At 42.3% G+C, this 23006-nt stretch overlaps 5 protein-coding genes across 5 annotated transcripts; 1 reads left to right on the forward strand and 4 right to left on the reverse strand.

Moving 5' to 3' along the window:
• The first annotated feature begins 4388 nt into the window (after positions 1-4388).
• Positions 4389-7105, forward strand: LOC103628667 (protein indeterminate-domain 12). The gene is made up of 3 exons (XM_008648832.3): positions 4389-4587; positions 5221-5617; positions 5837-7105. The coding sequence occupies exons 1-3, from the start codon at positions 4431-4433 to the stop codon at positions 6807-6809; spliced, it is 1527 nt and encodes a 508-aa protein (XP_008647054.1). The 5' UTR covers positions 4389-4430; the 3' UTR covers positions 6810-7105.
• A 7018-nt stretch (positions 7106-14123) lies between these two features.
• On the reverse strand, positions 14124-15444 carry LOC103627212 (uncharacterized). Its single transcript, XM_008647509.2, has 4 exons — positions 15300-15444; positions 14925-15232; positions 14755-14827; positions 14124-14677 (listed from the first exon to the last, which is right to left on the reverse strand). The coding sequence occupies exons 1-4, from the start codon at positions 15436-15438 to the stop codon at positions 14124-14126; spliced, it is 1074 nt and encodes a 357-aa protein (XP_008645731.2). The 5' UTR covers positions 15439-15444.
• Positions 15445-17503: 2059 nt separating this feature from the next.
• Positions 17504-20252, reverse strand: LOC103627214 (uncharacterized). Its single transcript, XM_020538161.1, has 6 exons — positions 19932-20252; positions 19765-19837; positions 19165-19678; positions 18146-18211; positions 17804-18017; positions 17504-17716 (listed from the first exon to the last, which is right to left on the reverse strand). Exons 1-6 carry the CDS (start codon positions 20250-20252, stop codon positions 17504-17506), a joined length of 1401 nt encoding a protein of 466 aa, XP_020393750.1.
• Positions 20253-20501: 249 nt separating this feature from the next.
• LOC109939816 (putative nuclease HARBI1) lies at positions 20502-21799 on the reverse strand. Its single transcript, XM_020538162.1, has 2 exons — positions 21275-21799; positions 20502-21188 (listed from the first exon to the last, which is right to left on the reverse strand). The coding sequence occupies exons 1-2, from the start codon at positions 21776-21778 to the stop codon at positions 20502-20504; spliced, it is 1191 nt and encodes a 396-aa protein (XP_020393751.1). The 5' UTR covers positions 21779-21799.
• Positions 21800-21828: 29 nt separating this feature from the next.
• LOC100277745 (uncharacterized) lies at positions 21829-22686 on the reverse strand. The gene has a single exon (NM_001364099.1). The coding sequence runs from the start codon at positions 22309-22311 to the stop codon at positions 22009-22011; it is 303 nt and encodes a 100-aa protein (NP_001351028.1). The 5' UTR covers positions 22312-22686; the 3' UTR covers positions 21829-22008.
• Positions 22687-23006: the final 320 nt, after the last annotated feature.

Here is a 23006-nt window from a genome sequence, read left to right on the forward strand (position 1 = left end):
TGTTGAAGAAAGTTGTGTTGTTCAATATCTTAGAGTGGTTCAGCAACTCTAGATCTGAGTCTACACCAATTCTTGATGAATATGTTGACGACAACGATGATTGGGATGCGCCTGACAGTTTTCTCATTGAAGAACTGCAAATGAGTAAATCAGATGTGGCTGCATTCAAAAGGAATCTTGGTTTTGGTAAAAATAGCAGAGGGAAGGAACCAATGAGTTAATTAGATGAGGAAGAAGAGTTTGAAGATGACTGTGAGTCAGTCAGATTCTCCACATAGTAGTCCATTGTATGATGAGTCATGGGATATTTGTTCTGATGATGAAGGTAATTGTAAGATCTTATTGTGATCCATTTTATCTCCATGCTAATATTTTGTTTGAAACCTGATCTATTTCATATGTGGTGGTCATGTGTTAGGAAACAATTTAGGCGGGGTTGATTGGTTGGAAGATAAATCAGATGGTGATGTCGGCAAGAACAAATCAAATTGTACTGAAGGTCATAGTGATTTCAATTAGTACCAACTACCAACTGTTATAATTATTTGTTAGCATGCAAGTTTATTTACAATGTTTTATTGTATGCGAAGGTAGTGGTAGTAGAGAGGGGCGCCCTTGGTGCCAGTGCGTCTGCTCCTGCTACGGCAGCGCCCAGTCTTCCACAATCGACCCATATTCGTCCAAGATCAACTAGAAAATGAAAGCCAACACACAAGAGTGTTTAAGATCTATAAAAGCTAAGCTCATGAACTTTGGTGTCCATTTGTCCAGCTTGTGCTATGGTAGTAAAAACACTCCATATATACGAAATGTTTGTGCGTGAGTGTATGGATGCATTTACCTAACAGTTTAAGGCTGTGCAACATCCTTGATTGCTAGTGGTTCTAATCTTACTAAAATTCTTGTATTTATTATGTAGGATGTGGAAGAGAAATGGCCACCGGAACATGGCACACTTTTGGACAACATGATCACTTTTGTTGGGGATTCTTATTTGGAAAGCATGAATTGATTTTCAAGTGCTTTTGTTGATGACATGTGCTTGAAAATGTACTATTTTGGACTTCTATTATTTTGATAAACTATGCTATATGCACTTATCATATTTGGACAGTGGGTGGTTTGTGGTTTGATGCCAATGTGCCATGGATGTTGTAAATTGTGATACTTAGTCACATTTCTATCTTATATATGTGCAACTGCGATGTCAGATGTATTAGAGATAAGTTACACGGAAATTCTGGCAATTTTTTTAAAAAAATTGAATTCATTCGAATTTGGCTTGAAATTTCCGAAATTTCCTCAATTTTGGTGGGTGACGAATTTTTTTCCTTTCTGAAACGGTTAACCCTGGTATGTAAATGAATACTCCCTCCGTTTTTTTTATTTGTCGCTGGATAGTGTAAAATTACACTATCCAACGACAAATAAAAAGAAACGGAGGGAGTACAAAGTGAGAAGCCGAGCCCTAAGAGGTAACAAATACATATGCAGCGTCCGTGGGATCCCGCCCGTGTTCCGGCGTTCCTTTGTCCTACTTCCAAATGGCGTGCCTGCTAGCAATTGTAGAGCGACGACTGTTCATTAATCTGTTGTGCACATGCATTTGCATGGGGTAGACTAGTTGTCCTTGTTGCGAATTGCCGAGATGCATTTCATCTGCGAAATGCAACGATGGTGCACCAGCCGCTGCCGTTCGGACGTTCAGTACTCAGAAGTCACAACATGATCATCACTACGTACCGGAATTCGTCTTTTTGCCGAGTGCTCGGCGCTTTGCCGAGTGCTTTCTATCGGGCACTCAGCGAAGACGTCTTTGTCGAGTGCCGCACTCGGCAAAGTCCTGCTCTCGGTAACGATCGAGTTTACCGAGAGCAGGACTCTCGGCACAGAAATACACTCGTCAAATAAGTCTTTGCCGAGTGCCGAACACTCGGCGAATGACGGCGCTCTCGGTAAAGGGCCGTCAACAGCCGTTCATAACTGACGACCGTTATCTTTGCTGAGCGCCAAGCTTTGGCACTCGGCAAAGAAGCTTCTTTGCCGAGTGTTTTTCGTCTCGCACTCGGCACAGTATGCTTTGCCGAGTGTCATTCATGGACACTCAGTAAATTATATTTTTTATTTTTTTTATTTTTTCCAACCAAACTTTTTATGGTATGTTCATACACTATGTAGACTTACATGTACCATTTTGGCACAATTATAAAAGTGTTTTATATAATTATTAGATTTAGTTCGTTTAATCGAATTTCTCCAGAAAATTCAGATTTGAACTGCAAGTCACTCGAAACATGGTAGACCCTTTGCCGAGTGCAGGCCGGTAGACACTCGGCAAAGAGGTAATCTCTTTGCCGAGTGTAATAGGTGACACTCGGCAAAGGCGCCGTGACGTCCGCTTTTCTTTGCCGAGTATCGAGTGACCGATAAAAGTACTCGACAAAGAAGCCGTTGCCGATGTACTGCTCACTGAGATCTCTTTGCCGAGTGTTTTTCAGGCTTTGTCGAGTACTTCAAACACTCGGCAAAGCGCTCGATTCCTGCAGTGCATTGAGAAAAAAATGGCAAAATTCACTGCACACACAAGCATCATCGCTTCACTATAAACTGTAGATACAACAGGTAGAGAGAGAGAGAGAGTCATTTTCAGCTTCATTGTAAACTGTAGATACAACAGGTAGAGAGAGAGTCATTTTCAGCTGTGGTGTCGCTGAAACTGTAAATATGCCTCTTCTCTTGTCGTTTCCCTTGTCTGTTAACATTCAGAAGCATGCATGCCGGAGCTGAAACTGTAAATCCAACAAGCTGCTGAACAACCGGCAGGACGCCAGCATAGGGCAGTCCGGATAACGGCTTTGGCGCTTTGTTTGTACTGTGCTGTTCGGTGCCACCGAACGAACGAAGACGAATCAGGGCCCTCCCTTCCCTATCATGCACTAGACACCACCTATAGGCATTGCTGGCTAGCTAGGGCTCCTCGGAAGAAGAACGCTTAATGGTCTGTTACGCACAGTTCCAATTCCAACGGATGTCAGACTATATCAGTCAATGACACACAGTGATCAGCACAGCACAGAAGGGCTGTTCATACTAGTTCTGGGATTTTAATTCACCGCCGGATCATAAAACCCTGACAAGGTACGTACTTAACATCTGAATAATGGCCAAGGTTAACAGAGAGAGAAACATGCATACTATACTACAACAGATTGATCATATCAAGGTTGAAGGAAGGAAGGAAGCATGCTATAGTGCTACTAATTCACCGCGACAGCTAGCTAGATAGATGCCAAACGGTCCATTTGACATACGCTTTAACCTCTTGTGGTAACACAGCTTGTGCATTGGAAGACATGACGTAGAACTCTTCAAACCTCCGGTCCAGGCCAGCTCCATGCAGCTCCAAATACTAAAACACCATGGGCATATCTCACAGTTGCACCGAATTAAGACAGAGGAGAGGAGAGGAGAGGAGGCAGCTGATCGATATGATACCACGGCAAGGCCGGATCCCCCCTCCCCCAAATGAAAAAGAAAAAGGAAAAGAAAACCCGCGGCCTACGTTTGTCTCTTCTCCCGGATCTCGCCCTTGGCAGGCATTCCAAATCCCGGCCTCCTTGTACCGACGAAACCGTCTCAGTTTTATTCTTCCCGCGTCTGTCTGATGGCGACATCATGTCGAGAACGAATTAAAACAACGTTATCAGCCTTACCACCCGGACGATCCGTCTTGACGCTGACATGCTAGTTTAATTCAATCCCCAGGGTGAAACATGACACGCATTACAGCTCCCCCACCGTCGATGATTGCAAAGCATATGCATGCATATTTTCTGCTACTCTCTAGTGTAAATTAAAAGATCGATCAGCTGCAGTGCAGAAATTACCGCCTGCAGATTTGCAGATTCACAGTGTCACAAGCTGGTACCACTCTGGGTGGTCTGGTCTCTCTTTCAAGCTATCGAAAGAGCAAGGAGGCGTAACAGTAACGGGAGTGTGACGAAAGGGGCACGCACACACAGTAGCTCTCAAAGACCGATTCTTTTCTCTTCTCACCCCCCCCCCCCCCCCCCCCCCCCCCCGTACGTGGAGCTTCGCTTAATTATTAACCTGAGCGTACTGACAAACTCTCCAGAAACAATAAACGGAACATTCGTGCTGAGATGAGGTAATCAGATTCGTGTATTCCAATATATATATGGGATAAAAAAAATGCTCCTCTGCTATACAGCGCTAGCTAGCGTTGCAGTCCTCTCTGATGCCGACCGAAAGCTAGCTAATCAGCCGTTTTCCTCTTGTCTAATTGCGACCCCCCCTCTTCGTTCCGTTGCGCATAAATCACCATCCCCCTTTCTCCCCTGTTGGCACCCTCTGCACCCGGCCGGTATCATCTGGACTGGACCACAGAGGCCAGCAGCAGTACGCGCGCGATGTCGTCACACACGTCGGAAGAAGAATCCCTCAGCAGCTTCCAGCAGCAGCAGGCCAAGCTAGAAGCCTGCCATGCTGCTGGGTCGAGCAAGGCTGACGCAGCGGCAGCAGCCATGCCTGTGGTGAAAAAGAGACGCGGCCACCCAGGAACTCTAGGTACGTACGACGTCGTTGCTTCAACTAGCTAGCACACTTAATTGGTTTCCGTAGACAATAGGCCGGTCCATGAAGGATTATTCTCTTTTCCCAATCAATCAAGATGCCATGATTATACTACATGAACATGCACACGTGCAAGTGCAATGTAATTAAGCCATCGCAGTGTTTAAAACAATTAATAATGGTCTTTGTTCTTGGTTACAAATAAACTTGTCAGAAACCAAAGAAAGATGAAGCGACGACGGTACGTACTACAAATTTCTCAATCTCAGTAGTAGAGATAGAGACTCTATGTATCGGCTGTATGCCTATCTCCACAATGCACACTTTTACTTTGTTCAGAGACAGACTCATTCCCTCCAAGACTGAGATACGTACGCCGTAGAGGGCACTAAAGATTTCTGAATAGATAGATAATAATCATAACAGATCTAATGTTGCACTTTATTACAGCACTGGTTCATGGACATCCTATTAAGTAGCAAAGATAACTATAGGTTGTTCTATATATAGGACATATATAGGTTATCAACAAAAACATACGACCAGATTACAGATGGAGGTGTTAAGTGTGGAATATTCAGCATGTGAAAACCTAACGTTGGTTCATGACATATATACCTTGGGCAGATCCTGATGTGGAAGTAGTGGCTTTGTCACCCAAGACACTCCTGGCAACAAACAGGTACATATGCGAGGTCTGTCACAAGGGCTTCCAGAGGGACCAGAACCTGCAGCTCCACAGGAGAGGCCACAACCTACCATGGAAGCTGAAGCAGAGGAGCAGCACCGAAGCCAAGAAGAAGGTGTATGTCTGCCCTGAGGCCACCTGCCCTCATCACGACGCGAGCCGAGCCCTGGGCGACCTCACGGGCATAAAGAAGCACTACTCCAGGAAACACGGGGAGAAGAAGTGGAAGTGCGACAGGTGCTCCAAGAAGTATGCTGTCCAGTCGGACTGGAAGGCTCACACGAAGATATGTGGCACCAAGGAGTACCGATGCGACTGTGGAACAATATTCTCAAGGTATGTCCATGTTCATTGTTCACACTAATCCAGTCAGTTCCTGTAGATGTCAACCTGTGTCTCTCTCAGCAACTGAAGCAATGCAATGCCACTGGAATGTTGAATTCATGCCTTGACGTCCTTTAGCATTGCTGGGAATATTATATACGAGTGTTTACATCTCCCACATCTATCAGCTTTTGAAAATTTACCTTCAGATTCAATTGTATACAATTGCAGAAAGGACAGCTTCATCACGCACCGAGCCTTCTGCGATGCACTGGCTGAAGACACCTCCAGGGTGAACCACAGCCTAGCGACAATGGTGGGAAGTCTGCATGGGCACCAGCAGGACATCTTCTCACACGGAGTACCTACCTTCCCGACTTCACCGCCCGACGTGATGGCAAACCTGTCCAGCATCAACGACCACAACTCAGACAGCCACCTCAGGTCTCTGTCCCCCTACGCTCTCATCACAAGAAACACGGCACTGTTCTCCAACCAGATATCGCCCAAGGATCCAGGCGGCTTTCCTCTCGACGGCAGCGCGTCGAGCTACCCTTACATGTCCATGACTTCCCCCTACATGTCGGCCACTGCGCTGCTACAGAAAGCTGCAGAGATGGGCGCAAAGACCAGCCAGGATCCGATATCGCCGTTGCTCCTGAAAAGCTTCCCAAGCAACGTGACGACTCCCAGCCCTAGAGACCACCACATGGACATCTCTTCAGGAAGCCAGGGGGACTCCCTCGGGAACTCAGCGGCCAACAGTGTCGTCGTTGGCATCAAGGCAGCCGAGGACGAGGGCTCCTACCTGAGCGGTCGCGGTAGCATTCTGATGAGCTCGCCATGGGTGAACACTTACAGGCCTGCCACGGTGCCCTTGATCGGACTGATGAACCATCCGTTTGGCATGAGCAGGGCAGAAAAGGAGAGCTCCGCCGGCATGTTTCCTGGAGGCCAGACGCAACACAGCAGGCAGGAAAACATTTCGGGGCCGGTGGGAGATGCTGGGCTGACCCAGGACTTCCTAGGGCTAGGAGGCAGTGGGAATTTGGAGATGGGTTCTGCTGACACCTACAATGCGGACGTGAGCGTGACCGCACTGAGCTATTCTGACGAGCAGCAGAAGCCGCAGGACCATATCTACCCTTACCATCAGTCGTCTCTTGACTCCACTGCGCTGGAGAAACCCATTTGGGAATCCTGATGCACGCACGCATTTTACTTGACTCTGGTAGTTCAGCTTCAACTAAGCTGTCCTTGGACATGGAACAGCAGTAGTCGTTATTAAGCTGGTATTAGCATGCATGTGCCAGGCAGTGAAAGCCTTGTTCTGTTAGGGCGGGCTCTATATATATGGGAGCACTTTTCTGTAGGGCAAGTACCAATTAGAAGGGGCACCGTACCTCAGTGTCTTGTCTTCATCAGAATGACCACAAGGACAGCTTTAAGGAATTTCTGTAGTTTCATTCAAGATATATTAATAAATACTTTGCGTTCTGTTGCAAAAAAAAAGGAAACCAGGACATATGGATGCTGATTTTATTACTTCTCATTCGATGGTTTCCGGTTGATGACGGAAAACGGAGCGACCCCGGCTCATAATTAAATTGGACGCAGATTGTAAAACAATTAGGTCTAAAAACAGTCAGAAAGAAACGATTCTCGATTGGTCATAAATTTACCCGGTTTTATAGTTAATCTATATACTGACGACTACAATATGTGATGTTGATAGATATTTGAAATTCAAATTTTAAAAACGATATTTTTTTAGAAACGGTATTGTTTTTACAAAAATGATACGGTTTTGAGGCCCCGGTTACGGAAATTTCGGTTACGGTTTTCATCCCTAAAAACAATCCATTAAAGTTAATAATTTATTTTGGAAAAATTCCTGCTGGTATGCTATCAGATTTTATAATTATTCCTTGTGTGCCACTAAGTGACATATATGTATATTTTTTGTGTGTATGCTATGTGGGGTCTGTGGCACACAAGTAACGTGTATATTTTCCGATTGTATTCAGGGAATTAGCCTATTTATTTTTACTACTACAGTTATACTAGAATAATAATAACAACGCTCTTTTGAAGTAGCAAGCGGCATATTATTTTTACTCCTAATTTTTCCGGATATGAATGTGGTGTTTCCATTTTTTTATTTTTGTTCTTCCGGCCAGAAGGCCACAGCTAGTGCCCTGATTCGGTAGGCATGGTCCAAATTATTTTGGACCCTGAATTAATTTGGCAGTGCTACCGCATACTAATACTTTGGTGTCTCCCACATAACTATACATTTTGCAAATGTACCAATGATATACCGGATAAACGAACTGTCAAAAAAATGCCTAACATATTCCTAGAATTGAGAATACCCACATACCTGAAAGTTCGATGCATGTTGTTACGCGGGGCAAGCACTACACGAGGAGGAGGGAAAAGGCCGAGCCGCAAGGCCGGCAGCCGGCCTAATTAGGGCTTATTCGGTTACAGATGAATTGAATAGGATTAGAGAGAATTAATTTTTTTTCTTAGTAAAAATTAATAGAAAGAGATTTAATGCTCTTCAATCTCCTCTAATCCTCTAGCAACCGAACGTGGCTTTAGGGCTTGTTTGATTAGAGGTGGATTGAGAAGGATTAGAGTGGATTAAATCCCCACCTAAATTTATATAGGAGGGGATTTAATCCCCATCAATCCTCCTCGATCCACCCCTAATCGTACAAGTCCTTAGTGGGTATGGAAGGTTACAACATATTGATTAAATGAGAGATTTATGACTTATTTAGGAGCAATAAAATTGGAGGAGACTAAAATCCCTTACTATTCAATTTGAATGATAAGATATTTTAGCTCTATCAATCCCCTTTCAATTGTCTTGCTCTGAACATGCCCTCAGAATTTGATTGTGGAGTTTGTTGGCCACTGGCCTATGTAAGATGATTGGAAAACCCGAGAATAAGGATTGTTAGAGCCTTATTGAACCAAAATAGGGAGTCGAGGGAAAAACCGATCATGTCCTACCGGGGGTCACCGGTTATGCCTCCGATGCTACCATGCCGAGCAATGAATACCTAAGTCCTCAACACGGTGCTCACTAGAGGTGTTGATGGGGAACTCCCCTCTACCAGGTTTAGACACCCATACCTATTTCTATGAAGCTATATCTATCTCCATCCTTGTACACATACCCATCATGGGTATAAGGGCATGTTTGATATAGCTCCCACTGATTCTGATTCTATGTTAGAAGTGATTCTCTGATAGAAGTGATTCTGTGGCTGAAAGTGATTCTCAAATGAAACTATATGATAAACTCAATGGAAAGTCTAATTATGTGGTGGGAGAAGCACCTTTTTTAGCTCCTAGTCCCTGTTCATTTTTTGAAGAATCAATTCACAGAATTCACTCTGGGAGCGATTCTCAAAAAATTGTTGTTTGGTGGAGCTCTGCAGAATCTGGGAGCAAAGCTCTGCTAAACGGGGCCTAAGATTCATCCCATACTCATCCTCATTCGGGTATAGAGTCCCCAATATGTTATCCCCAACAAGAAAAGCATGATTACATTATATTTTATATGCAATAACAGTGACACGATACCTAGCAACAATACATCACAAATAATTCTGGCATGTAACAAGAAAAAAACATTGTTTAACCATACAAAACAGCAAAAGCAAAGTGACGTGGACTGGTGGCGGGATGGCTGGTGGCTGGCAGCCTGGATTGGGTGAATGGGTGCTTGAAAGGGTTGGGAGAAGTAGGGTTACTTGTTGCGCTCATTGCCTATTGTGATGCACACCTAATTTTACTTACCCATAGGTAATCGAGTTCGGATTCTGTTTTTTCATATCCATAACTACCATATCCAATGGGGAAAAATTCTCCCAAATTTGTACAAATGAGAATTAAAATCTTCCCATACCCTAACCTTAATAAAAGGAATTTTCTATGGGTTAACAAGTATCGGGTTCCCATTAACACCTCAGGTGCTCACCAATGTGATGTCCCACCTCAAGGACCTCACCATCACCTTTGTGTTCACCGTCGCGACCGCCAACTCATAGGCGATACAAAACCTGGAGCAAATCTACTGGCCATCGCCGTGCACAAAGGGACCTCTCTTCATTAACATTTAGTAGCTTGCTTGTACATTTATATGTGAGAACGTATCAGGTGCACATGTGTCTTTGGTTTATATGGTACACATTTTACATCACGACCATTCATTATAAATCTAACATCCCTTGTTGTTATGTGTATTTTGCAAAAACCACCCTACACTATTATCTCCCACCACTTCCACCTTGCTCTATATATGAATGGATACTGTGGGAGGCCGTTAGATCTAAGGTGTTGTTTGGTTCACATAATTGTAATATGATGGTGACCGATAACGTTAAATCATGTTTGTTTAAGTTTAACGTAATCAGATACCACACTAAAAATAGATACCGACCTATTCAAACTTATTAATTGAATCATTATCATTATCATTTACGTTACATTTCATGAACCAAACAACACCTAAGATAGATAAACACAGTTTATATATGTGCAACTTGTGTACCTGATATGTTCCCTTTATATATTATTATTACTATTTATTTTTAATATACACATATTAATTATTGGTATCTGACCTCTTTATTATATCAATTTCTAATAAGTTTATATACATGTTAAATATTCATTGATATGAATTTGTAAGTGTATACAGTAAAAAAATCCCTGTATACTTTAATACTGGTCTGTGACGCTAGCCGGTACTAAAAGTCCGTAAATGGCTCGTCTATGGCCCTGTTTGTTTGGGCTTTCTTTAGCTTCTGGCCACCAAAAGCTGCTGCGGACTGTCAAACGTCCCAGCTTTTTAGGCCACTTCTATAAGAATCGTTTTGGTAAAAACCGTCTAAAATCAACATAAACACAAAATCGGTCGAGTCGTCGCGATAGTAGGAATTCACCGTTTTCTAGATCCTGAACCATTTGAACCAATTCATCTTCCTCCGCACGTAATTCCCACGATACTCAGATTCTTCTCACGGCTAGAAAAAAAACTGAACCAAACAGACCCTATATGTGGCTAGCGTTAGATATCCTTCCGTACTGATTGGAGCCACCAACCAATACTAAATTTCTCTCAATAGTATCGAGTCATGTAACTGGGACTAAAAGATGTTATCACCTTTGGTCAGTACTGATTGAGGATTCAATATTATAGTGGGTTTCTAACCGGTACCAATGGCTCTTTCTGCGGTAGTGTGTAGAAGAGCAAAATGACGCATATTATATTTCTTGTATTTTATATAATCCTTGAGCGTCATGCATGCATATTGCCCCTGACCGACTCAATGTGCATGTGGCATCCACTCAACCTAGAGCAGGCCTAGGGGTACCATGCATGGGTATGTATTTGAATACCGGAGATTTTGCTAATCCATGGTATTTGTCAACAATTTATGAAAAAAAGTATAGAGCACTAATTTCTTTAATCTTTTGAATTTTTAAATACCTAATCTCAAAAGTAGTTTGGGGCCGCCTGACTGAGCTCCACACACAGTAGTCAAAAGTAGTTGATTTTTTTCTATTTTCAATTGTTTGTTAACTAATTGTCACTGAACACATCCACGCTCAGTAAAACCATGGACACATTGGCAAAATCAGTTGTGCGTGGGGACAAGAGGAAGAAGCCTTTTAGATTTAGACATAGTTGAAGGAGGTAAACACCATTTTTGCATTCGAAAACACGATTTTGTGTGTTCGGTTGATGCGTCAAAGGTTCAATAATAATCTAACCAAAGTATCAAACCACACATGTCGCTGTCGTTGCCTGGTTGGTTAGTTAACAAAAGGGTCGATCTAGTGTTTGTTTGGCACACCGTACCTCACAGAACTCGGTAGACAAAACGCGCGCACATGTTTGGTAAGGCTAGGGCCAACAGTTTGATTTGAATTCCACTGGCGGAGCGAGGACACGCGCGGTTGCATATGCCGGCCGACCGTCGGGCGGAGCAGCACTTCTTCAGCGGACGTGCATGCGCTCCCAGCTGCCTAACCCAATAACGCTATAGCTATATAGGGCATCGTACGTGTCTAGCTAAAAGTGTTCGATCATTTTGTTTGAACTCATGTTTCTGCACATTTGCATTGAAGATAAATAATGCACAAGAAAGTTATTGAGCATATTTTTTCTAGAATGTTTTTGAAAAATATGTCCATGCATATATATCCAGCGTTGTTTCTTCTAGCATGTTCTAGCAGCACAAGAATGTTTTTGTTTTTGTTTTTTTTTTTCGTTTGAAAGTTAATTAACCAGCGTTATTTGACCAGCAACTCGAGAGCAGTGGCGATTAGTGATTCAGTGAAGAATCCACCTAGCTAGCTTGGAACCCGTACACTGGGTCAATCCACAATAACGACCATCATCACCGGCAGCTAGCTGGAGCCGAGCAGTAACCGGTGTGGAATGGATGCTGCGATTGGAAGCTTCCTCGCCTACGTTCACATGCACAATGCTGACAAAAATAGTGTTTTTTTTATCAATTTATATTGGCAGACTTTTAGCCTTGATAAAATGGAGATCGAGTCGCAGAAGTAGCGAGCCCAAAAAAACAAAACCCCGAAGAAGTGTAAAAGACAACGACGGCTCTCAATGAATTCAAAGCTGAACATATCCGACACCGCGTCCGTACGACATACAGACGGCCAACAGCGACCACCGACCATCTACCATCTACTCCTATAAAGTACCAGTACTAGTTTTCAGTGTTTCCATAGGTTTCCACCATCATTAAGGCTTCGTTTGGCAGTCGGACCAGTTTTTCCGCAGGGAACCCAACACCCGAGGGTCAAATCCCTGCCACCACGAATCCCTGGGGCCATGTTCGGTTGACAAAGTTTTAAACCCCAAAGGGATTCTACCCATGGAGGGATTGAGTGAATCCCTCCCATATCACTCAATCCCTTTATGGATGGATTCCTCTAGGGGTTTAATCCCTCTCCTAAAAAACATGTTCGGTTGTGGTAGAGATAATCCAGGGAACAATAATTAGTTGCTACTTTTTTTATGGGCTTCCACTCCAATATAATACTATAAAACTCAGCAATACTAATGCATGGAATAAAAATTCAGCAATTGAGTGAAGAATAATCTTAATATAATGCTATAAAACACGAGTAATTACATAATATTAGGAAGCACGACATAGTGACATCACCCCATTTCATATTGTAAATGATCATATAATAGTATTTAATAGACCATGATCATATTGTAAATGACCATGCTCAGACATACTAAGATAGCATATAACAGTATTTGACATGCAATTTTCGTCACCATGAAGATGACATTATTAGAATAAGCACAATAATCCCATGGTCTGTTAACACTAATAAAACTTTATATAGTAATAGCAAAAGTGTTTAAAACTTTATATAGTAATAGCAAAAGTAGACCAAGGTTCAATCCAACAAAATGCAGACATCACTCATGGCTCACAGTTCTAGGCATGGTTACAGCCTACCATCAAGTTGGGCCAAAGGCTTCTAAGTTTAAAACTTTATATAGTAATACCAAAAGTGTCCTAGAGATGTAAAGCCTGCAAATTTACAAGGGGAACAATGATTAGATTCTCACCGACAGAAATAGAAATATATGTAAATATATGTACTCTAAAATGAAAGAGAAATATATGTAAATATATGTACTATAAACTGAAATATAATATGTGCAGAACAAGGCCTCGCTGATGATCTTGATCACCAGGCTGGGCTGAAATATAAACTGAAATATAATATGTTGCTACAGCCAATCAGATCTGTGGCTACAGTTAACACGGCGCTGGCTGGGCTGGCCTGGCCTGCAGTAGGAATATATGATGATCAACCAAGCACTTTGCTTCTTTCCTCCTAGCTCTAGGGGCAGCAGCAAATGGCCTTGGTAACGAAGTGTGCTTATACAGAAGCATGAGCGACGAGCAGGAGGAAAAAAGGTGCCTTGGCGGATCCCAAAAGGATGCGGAGAGCTGCAACCGCAAGGCAAAGCTTGGAGTACGCACAGATTTAAATCCGGGGATGAAATTGTGCCATGCGACCTCTAGCTACCTTATCCTCGTTAAATTCTGGGTGAATGAAACATGGTGTGGGCCGGCCTACTGCGCCTTACCTGTTTGGTTTGGAGACTGAAGTTCCATATATTAAAATGGAATACTAGAGTGCACAAAATACTAGTAGTCAGTGCCTTTATTGCTGGAAATAAAAATCAAAATGGAACAAGAAATTACTCTAGATCACAGTTTCTAACAAGGAATTACTCTAGATCACAGTTTCTGGCATGCTCAACAATACAACTTGCTTTAAAATGTTAATGGCTCCAACAAAAATACCAAAAAATTTTGAGAGCTTCTGGGCAACATGACTATGAAGATTGTAATGTAGTCAAACAAGTAATATAACAGAGATAATGCAAGGTATGCAAAATTGAATTAGGATATGTAGTTAACCTTAGGTATACCTGCTAAGCCATCTCATCCCTCAACCACATCAATGCAGCCTCTCTATCATCATTGCATGCACTCAAGAATATCTGTCGATTGTCAGGGTCCTTGAACACCTTATATGCTTTGACCTTCTCCTCTTTTGTGACTTCCAATGTGGTTAGAACTGCTATGCAATTCTTAATTGAGAAATCATCACCTCCTCTTGCCTCCCTTTCTCTTGCCAATTGTGTCGCTTCATCTTCAGCTTGTTTGCTTCTAATGTCTAGGTACCTCTCCATCAATACTTCTATGTTGGAACTCTTCTTCGGCCTCTTTGGTCCTTTTTCTTCTTCATTCCTTGAAACAACAGAAGTCCTTTTTGACCTTTCATCCTGCCTATCAGCATTTACATCAACCCCTTCAACTTCATACACTCTATCTTCTACTTCATTTTGTCTGTGATCTGCCAAAGGGTCTCCCACATCTTCACGGTCTTCTACATTGATAGGAACATCTCCAGATCCAATTTGTGTGAGATCTGGACCATTTGGTTGAGTAGAAGTGAAGTTGTAGGTCCCTTCAGCAGTATTACCTATACAATGAAATTTTAGTGCAAGAAATAGTACAACATAGTGAATAAACTTAGTTACTGGTAAAAGGAAAACTAACCATCATGTAGCTCTCCCAAAGCTTCAAACAGAGGAAAAGATTTGTTGCGGAATTTTTTAGCCCTTGGAAATGACTGCACAATAAAGTAAGAAGCTAAATGTGAGATCAGCTAAGAACTGACAACACACAATAAAGATCTCAAGTTTACATAAATATGGTAATAAACTTACTTTGATTATGTTGTCCCATATCGGTGGATCAGCTTGAATCATACACCTTTTCTCATCCCAAGAAACTCCGCTTTGTTTCCTCGCATCTTTCAACATCCTGTAATCTCGCTTTAACTCCTTTTCCTTTTCTTGGATTTGAACTTTTGAAAAACCTGCATATCTTTCCCTCTCTTGAAATTCCTTGGCAATCTTGTTCCATGCATCGGGTGTCCAACCATTGTTACCCTTATATTCAGGTGTATTGTGTTCATGTAACAAGTCAACAAGGGTCTTCTCTAACATAGAATTCCAATTTGCTCTTGTTTTCCCTGTAAATCAGCACATAAGCAACATAAGAAAGAACCAAAACTAATCAGAAAGAACCAACATATATACCTTTTGGAGAGCCTCCATGTGTCTTTGAAGTAGTAGCTATAGGAGATTTTTTCTTTTGTGCACCTTTAGATAAGAGCATGTTAAATCTAGGAGACCCCCTTGCAAGCATGTTTAATCTTGGAGACCCCCTTCCAAGCATGGTAACTTACAACATGAGCATAATTAGAACATGAAAGCATAATTGTGAACAACAATAATTTTTAAAGCATAACTGAAAGCATATTCGAATAATATTAAAGCATCATAACTAGTACAAACTACATTTCTTAAGAACTTATTGCAATCCCAATAACATTAAAACATATTCTAATGCATCACTAATTGCTTCTATGTTGTTGATAATCAATCCACATTTGTTGTGCAATTGTGTCTCTGAGATTGTTGCCTTGTTCACTGCCTTGATCATTGCTTTGATCTCCATCTGGAAGGTCAACAACATTGCCTTGAACATTTTCTGCCTGATCTTCTAACCATTGTTCATCTCCTTTGAGAGACCGAACAATGTTGTGCAACACGGCAGCTGCTACCGGTATCTTCACTTGGTTTTCTATTTTGTGAAACGTGGCAACCTTAAGGATGGGGAAGCGTTTCTTTATAACTCCTAAGGCCCTTTCAATATGATTCCTCAACACTGCATGGCGATGATTGAAGATCTCCTTGTAGTTCTGTGGTCTTCGGCGACCTGCCCCATACTCCTTCAAATGATACCTGACTCCGCGATATGGGGCAAGGAAAGATGGTGTGTTGGCATAACCGCCATCTACTAAATAAAACTTCCCGGGGGCACTTGAAAGCCACTGTTCATTGCAGCTCTGAGAACTCTAGCATCCGTCGCAGACCCCTCCCACCCAGTGGATATGAAAGTTACATTGAGATCAAAATCACACGCTACCATTACATTTTGAGTAAGGGTTCCCTTCCTATTCCTAAATGGAGCGGCTTTATCTGGTGATATTGATATAGGCACATGAGTGCCATCAATTGCGCCAATGCAATTCTGCATAGAAAAAACTACATGTGATTTTGCAAACATTGGAAGGAAAAGAACTATTGACATATGATAGGATAGTCCATGTAATCACCTTGAAGTAGGGATAAAACCTAGGATTCCTTTCAATTTTTTGATGGACATGATTAGGATTTGGTGGCTTCAGGAATTGCTTAGAGAGGGTAGGAACAACTACGTCAAAGAAATGCTTTATGTGACGATGATATGTATCACCACTATGCCCAAATTCTTCTATTAGGTCTTCTAACGAGGCATTATGGCTGAGCATGTATAAGAAGAATGCTAGCTTTTCCTCGACCTTAATCCTTGTATCACGAACCAGCCCCTCCCTTCTAAGATAACTTGCCAACGATTTGAAAATTTCAGGCTCCATCCTGAACGCTACCCGACAGTTCTTCAAATGACCTTGAAGCAACTCATGAACATGTTCTTCGCCACTTAACTTTGATGTATGCCTTCGCTTCTTCTCCCTTACTATGTTTGAACTAGAACCCAATATATGTAGCATAGGAAAAAAAACAGCATCATATCATCATCCTCCTCATCTCTCCTCCGTCTAAGGTGATCTCTTAGTGCAACATCCATTGCTAACTAAAAAGAAATTCATAAAAGAAAATAAACACCAACAAAAATAGAACATGATGTAATAAAGAACATTTAGGATATAACAAGTACCTAAAGGAGAGGGTATAGGGTCCCAAGACGGTGGAAGTTCGTCTTCTCCAACTCGAACTGGTGCAGGGATAATCTAGAAATATAATAGGTTTTTGTTAGAAATACATATAGACAAGTACAAGTAAATATATGTACTCTAAACTGAAACATTGCGGGGTTATTAAGGTATTCTCATGTGTTAGTTATATACATGATATATAAATATCCCATATAGTTTAATGAACTTTGTTTCTTTATGCCATGGCCCGTGAAAATAGTGTTGCCTTGCATTACGTTTATCACCATCTTTTTTACATAGCAACAACAACAAACAGGAAGAACGTGTAATTGCAAAACAAGGCATAAAACAATCTGCTAAAGCTGAGCCTAGACAGTAGTTCATTTCTGCAATCTTGATACCTTGAACAAGTAAACAAATATCTAGGACCACGGCGCTGCTTGGATCCAAAGCTACGTACTGTCTAGGTTCTAGAACCGCAGGCTTGAACAAGTAAACAAATATCTAGGACCGCGTCAGCTGCTAGCCGTAGCGGGTGGCGCGCGCTCGTCTGGTTCCACGGCGCTCCCGTCTCGTCCTCTCGCTCTCCTCCTCTGCCTCTGCCTCGTCGGCGCCGAGCAGACGGCCCCTGTGCCCGGTGCCACCGGAGAGAGACGGCGCGTGAACGTGGACGTGGGTGTGATCTTGGACCGCACGACATGGCTGGGGAACATCAGTTGGGCGTACTAGCGAGATCTAGCAAGACCTAGGCACAGAATCAGGATTTGAACGCCCAGAACTAGATTTTACTGCGATTCGGAAACTGGAATGTCAAGTGCGTACTAGCGAGGAGTCTGAGGAGGAGGACATGAGTACCGGTGAAAAGCTGATGTTCTCCACGCTGGTCTTCGTGTTGTAGGTAGACGCCGATGTAGCCGCCGCCGTCGCCTCGCGCTGAGCGCTCTCGCTCGTGGTTTGTTTCCACGACGGGGAGACGAGTAATGTTTCCCGACCGGGTTGAGCTGAGAATAGCCGGGATGGGCCGGTGTTGAGGCCCCTGCGGGGTGAAACGAACGCTGTTTTGTTGTGGGTCGGGATGTTTTCCAGACCGGTCTGATCCACGGGGGATTGGGCCTGATCCCGGCCGGGATTCACTTAAACGAACATGGCCTGGGTGGGCAGCACCTGGCAGGGTCAAGCTGCCCGGCTGCTATTTGGAGCTCCGGGGTTTCCTCCCAGTCTGCTGACCAGCTGTATTTTACAGTTTAATTACACTTATCAAGTATCTTACACTATCCATTTACATTTTCAATATGTTTGTATCCCATAAAAATTCTGCTGCAACTATGAGTGTCAAGTGAATAAAAAAAGGATTTAACATCACTGAAAACAATTTAAAAAATTAGAAATTGATCAAGTAGAGCACATGAAGACAATAGGAAACAAAATATGTTAATGCAATGAAATAGAATATTTTTCATCCAACATTTTGTTGCTTCAAATAAAGTTTTCAACAGCACTTAATATCACATTGGTTTTACAAGTTTATCGATCCACTGTTGACAAAAGCTCACAAATGAAAAATTATAGCAACAACAATACAACACCACAATCTGATTCTCCTGGTTCTCCATTATGCATGCTCAACTTCAGTTCAACACCTACCACACATAGAGACATGCCATCCAGGTATAGAAAGTACCAAGTGCTAAATTATTAGATCATTCCAGACTATAGAAAGTACCAAGTGCTCAAATTATACAAAGACAATGTCATCCAAATATAGAAGCTAATAGGTCCTATTACATTAGATCAAGCACAAGAGATCTCAATATTCTTAACAATCTCATTACTTCAGTTTTCTTAACAATTGCACTTCTTACTTCAGTAGCTTTAGCATCTCACATCAATATTTCTACACACTTCCTGTTCATCAACAAGTGAATAGGGTGAGAACATGGTATACAATAGTGTAAGTCAAATCAGTTCATACTGATACATGAAACTGCTAACTAATAAAATATTATAATTACATTTTTTCGCACACATCATATTCATACTTATGTCTAAAAGTAGTATTCTATTATGCTGCAGAAGGCTAATGGCATGTAAATTGTGGTGTAAACACTATGAATATGTGCTCATGTAAGCTGAAACCAAAATCATAAAGCTATTTTTTGTTACATGCTTAACTATGGACATACCTGATTTTGCGCTTTAGCCACATTCTTTGAACATTGTGGTTCATTGTTGACATGAAAGCCTCTCTATTAATCCCGGACTCAAAGACCTCCACAGCATATGACTTCTCCTCTTCTGTGAATCCACCTATTGCTTCTATTTCCTCCATACACTTCCTCATGGAAAGTTCTTTGAGAGCATCAAGTGCCTTGTTAGTTTGGCTCTTTTTGAACTCCACATAGTCTTCGAGAGCTGCTCCAACATGGCTCTGCTTACGCTTTCTACTTTTGCTACCTTCTCCCTCTCTTGCTTCATGAATAGCTGACACAGATTGAGCTTCACTTGTCATCTCTTGTCCATCCAAATCAAATGGATTTGTATTGAATGGATGGAGAGTCTGTTCAGATGTACTCCTAGCTGAAGGAACAACAAAACTAGGAGCAGGAGGAACAATAGCAGGAGGAGCAAGAGGAGGAATAATAGCAGGAGGCAGTTGTTGAGTTGATGTGAAATTTAATTGTCCTGTAGCCACACTACCTATAAAAATGAACATATATGAATAGGTATAATAGCTCATAGCCTATTAGAAAATAGTAGAAAATAGGAAATGGACACACACTCACCTTCATAAAGTGCTTCTAAAGAGTAGAAAAGAGGAAATGGCTTCTTGCGAAACCTTGCAACCTTTGGGTGAGCCTATTAAATGCAACATGAAATGTAATTAGTTCACAACAACAACAAATCATATTGAATAAGCAAAGACACCATGTTATAAAAAGAAATTGCTTACACTAATCAACCTTGCCCAAACCTCTGGTTCAGCTAATATCATACATAGGGAGTCATTCCAACCAGTTCCACTTTCCTTTCTTGAATCTCTTACTGCTTTATAGCTTGATTTAAGTTCTTTCTCCTTCTCTTGTAGTTGTTGTTTTGTGAAATGAGCCAAAGAGAACCTTTCATTAAACTTAGCAGTGATACACTTCCATCCCTCTGAATTCCATCCATTTTGACCCTTCAACTTTGGGTTATCTTTGTAATCATGTAGTACGTCGACTAAACCCTTCTCATATGTTGAGTTCCAGGCCGCCCTTGCAACTTCCTTTGACATGACTATATTTTTCAATAAATATTCAAAGCCATTAGTAAAATAAAAAAGAACATACAACATTACACTATGGACAGTTCAATAAATCCCAACACAATTGCATAAGTAGATAAGACAAATAGTTGCATTACAACATTACAATGGCAGCAACGACATTACAATATTGTTCCCGAATTAACAAGCATGGTAGAAAACTAGACATAGCAAAAACTCCACATCTGCAGTGCCTTATTGTATTTAAACTTAAGCTAATCAACTATTGTAGGCAGCCCACATCTGTAGTGCGATCTGATCTCTTAGTGTACTTCCATCACTTGACTCTGTGTCATTGGGATAATTGTTGTCTCCCCCAGGGACATCAACATATTGACTTGGAGATATATAATCTAGTTGGTTGTCCAGCCATCCTTCATCACCATTTTGCCCTCTAATTATGTTGTGAAATGCAATGGCTGCAGCTGCGATCTTGATTTGATTTTCTATGGGATGGAATGTGCCTACTTTTAAAATTGGGAACCTTTTCTTAAGGACACCAATGGCCCTCTCTATATGGTTGCGGAGAATTGCATGGCGATGATTGAATAACTCTTTGTAGTTTGCATAACCACTTTGTGATGAACGACTCCTCCTAAATTGACTGAGATGGTATCGAACACCTCTGTATGGTGCAATGTATGATGGTGTATTTGCATACCCACCATCTACAAGATAAAACTTTCCTTCTGGCACACTAAATCCTTTGCTAATAGCAGATCGAAGCACTCCTGCGTCTGATGCCGACCCTTCCCATCCACATGAGACAAATGTAAAATTGAGATCAAAGTCGCAGACTACCATAACATTGTGTGAAAGAGTTCCTTTTCTATTTCTATATGGAGGGGCCCTGTCTTCTGCGATAGTGATGGGTACATGTGTGCCGTCAATGGCACCAAGGCAATTCTGCATTAAAGGAACAAATATGAAAATATGTTGAGGACATGTGGCAATTAGCATAGGATAATTGTGTGTTTGCAGTTGTAGCTCACCTGAAAAAAGGGCATGAACCTAGAATCTGTTGCAATCCTAGCATGAGTTTGAACTGAGCTAGGAAGCTTCACAAATCGTTGAGTTAGTATGGGAACTATCTCAAAAACTTCAGATATTTTTCGATGGATAGTCTCTCCACTGTGTTGAAAAGCCTTTTGTAGCATTTGGTTACTGGCGTTGTGGGAGATCATATACATGAACATCCCAAGTTGCTCCTCAACACTAACTCCTCGTGTGTCACGTAGTAAATTCTCCCTTCTAAGAAAATTTGACGTGGCTTTGAATATTTCCTTTTCCATTCTAAACTCAGATTTGCACCAGCTCTCATGCCCTTCAAGAATTTCTTTAACCTTTTTAGCACCGGTGAGGGAGGATGTGTGGATGGGTCTTTTCTCTTCCGAGAGGTATGGGATTATAGCAGGGAGAATAACAAAGAATAGTTCATCATCATCTTCCTCTTCCTCCAACAAAAATTGCCTAACATTCTCCTCCCAAGAACCCATTATCTAGAAACATAAATTTTAATCATGCACTTATATAGTTGTGCTACCTCTCATATAATATAGCAACGTTGAAGAATATAGTAGGGTCAATACAGTGAGAAATATTCAAATAATTTACAAGTTCAGATTAATAAGAAATTGTAGACTGAGATTCAATATATTTAGACAAACATATCATGTGCTATTACGCTCTATATAAAAACCCAGCTACAACAGGTAGCAACTAAGAGCTAACCAACGGAGCAAAAAGCAAGTAGCACAAGATGAATAAGCTTCAGACCAAACAGCAAGTAGCCAGACCAACAGAGTAAAAAGCAAGTAGCCAGCCATGGCAGTTGCTTCCCTCCTGGTGCCCAGAATCTCTCTTCAACAAAATATAAATCTTGGAGTAAGTAATGGCAAGCATGTGCTTGCAGTATGTGCCTGGCAGTTGCCTTGGCCGACAGCACACGCGTGCTGGCACTATGTGCCAGGCAATGGCAAGCAGTACACGCGCTGGAGTACCAGCAGCTGGTCAAGTGGATCATGCTCATACCGCGTGGTGGCCGTCTCCGGAGCAGCCCGCGGAGGGGATCTCGGCCGGCCAAGACTGGGTACAGCAGCGGCAGGCCTATGAAACCGCCGCCTCCTGCAGATACTAGACTAGGAGGCTGCTGGGCGTCGACGAAGGTGAAGTCGTCCACTGTTTCAGATTCGGATTCGGAGTAGAGGACGACCAGTGTTTCCTTACCTTCGAAGTGGAGCGAAGGGCGGCAGAACGGATGGTGGCGGCGCAGACCGTGGAGGCCGCCTCGGATCCGCTCGTGTCCCTCCCCCTCGATGCTGGCGGCTCAGACCGTGGAGACCATGGAGGCAGAGCGAATGGTGGCGGCGCAGACCGTGGAGGTCACCTTGGACCGTAGAGACCGCGACGGGGAAACGTGTCCGGCCTTAGGCATCCAGGAATATTTCCCCGTGTGGATGGGCCGGGTGGGGGAGCGTTGGCCCGGTGAGTTGTCTTCCAAACGAGACGAGAAATTTCCCCGGAGCCCAATCTCCACGTGGGCTGTATCCACGGGAAAAGGACGAATTCCCCTCGGGAAATAGGCTTCCAAACTGGCCCTAACTCTTATAAAAGATTCTTATATTTGTTTGTAATTAACTCGTGGTAGTTCTGACATTACACATTTCGCTTAGACCTTGTTCGTTTACGCCGGATTACACCCGGAATCGTTCTGGCTAATCAAAG

This window comes from Zea mays, chromosome 5, assembly GCF_902167145.1.
Source record: "Zea mays cultivar B73 chromosome 5, Zm-B73-REFERENCE-NAM-5.0, whole genome shotgun sequence".
In the NCBI taxonomy this organism is placed as follows: domain Eukaryota; kingdom Viridiplantae; phylum Streptophyta; class Magnoliopsida; order Poales; family Poaceae; genus Zea; species Zea mays.

What these genes read in the sequence shown, in the direction of transcription:
- LOC103628667 (XM_008648832.3), top strand. Translation starts at nt 4,431, where the DNA reads ATGTCGTCACACACGTCGGAAGAAGAATCCCTCAGCAGCTTCCAGCAG. An exon ending in CGGCCACCCAGGAACTCTAG is followed by an intron (nt 4,588 to 5,220) that starts GTACGTACGACG and finishes TACCTTGGGCAG; the next exon opens with ATCCTGATGTGGAAGTAGTG. An exon ending in TGTGGAACAATATTCTCAAG is followed by an intron (nt 5,618 to 5,836) that starts GTATGTCCATGT and finishes ATACAATTGCAG; the next exon opens with AAAGGACAGCTTCATCACGC.
- LOC103627212 (XM_008647509.2), bottom strand. Translation starts at nt 15,438, where the DNA reads ATGCTTGGAAGGGGGTCTCCAAGATTAAACATGCTTGCAAGGGGGTCT. An exon ending in ACATGGAGGCTCTCCAAAAG is followed by an intron (nt 15,233 to 15,299) that starts GTATATATGTTG and finishes GCTGATTTACAG; the next exon opens with GGAAAACAAGAGCAAATTGG. An exon ending in TATGGGACAACATAATCAAA is followed by an intron (nt 14,828 to 14,924) that starts GTAAGTTTATTA and finishes TTTATTGTGCAG; the next exon opens with TCATTTCCAAGGGCTAAAAA.
- LOC103627214 (XM_020538161.1), bottom strand. Translation starts at nt 20,252, where the DNA reads ATGTCAAAGGAAGTTGCAAGGGCGGCCTGGAACTCAACATATGAGAAG. An exon ending in TGGCTAAAGCGCAAAATCAG is followed by an intron (nt 18,212 to 19,164) that starts GTATGTCCATAG and finishes TGTAAAATACAG; the next exon opens with CTGGTCAGCAGACTGGGAGG. An exon ending in GGGCAGCTTGACCCTGCCAG is followed by an intron (nt 18,018 to 18,145) that starts GTGCTGCCCACC and finishes TTCACCCCGCAG; the next exon opens with GGGCCTCAACACCGGCCCAT.
- LOC109939816 (XM_020538162.1), bottom strand. Translation starts at nt 21,778, where the DNA reads ATGGGTTCTTGGGAGGAGAATGTTAGGCAATTTTTGTTGGAGGAAGAG. An exon ending in GGTTCATGCCCTTTTTTCAG is followed by an intron (nt 21,189 to 21,274) that starts GTGAGCTACAAC and finishes CCTTTAATGCAG; the next exon opens with AATTGCCTTGGTGCCATTGA.
- LOC100277745 (NM_001364099.1), bottom strand. Translation starts at nt 22,311, where the DNA reads ATGAGCATGATCCACTTGACCAGCTGCTGGTACTCCAGCGCGTGTACT.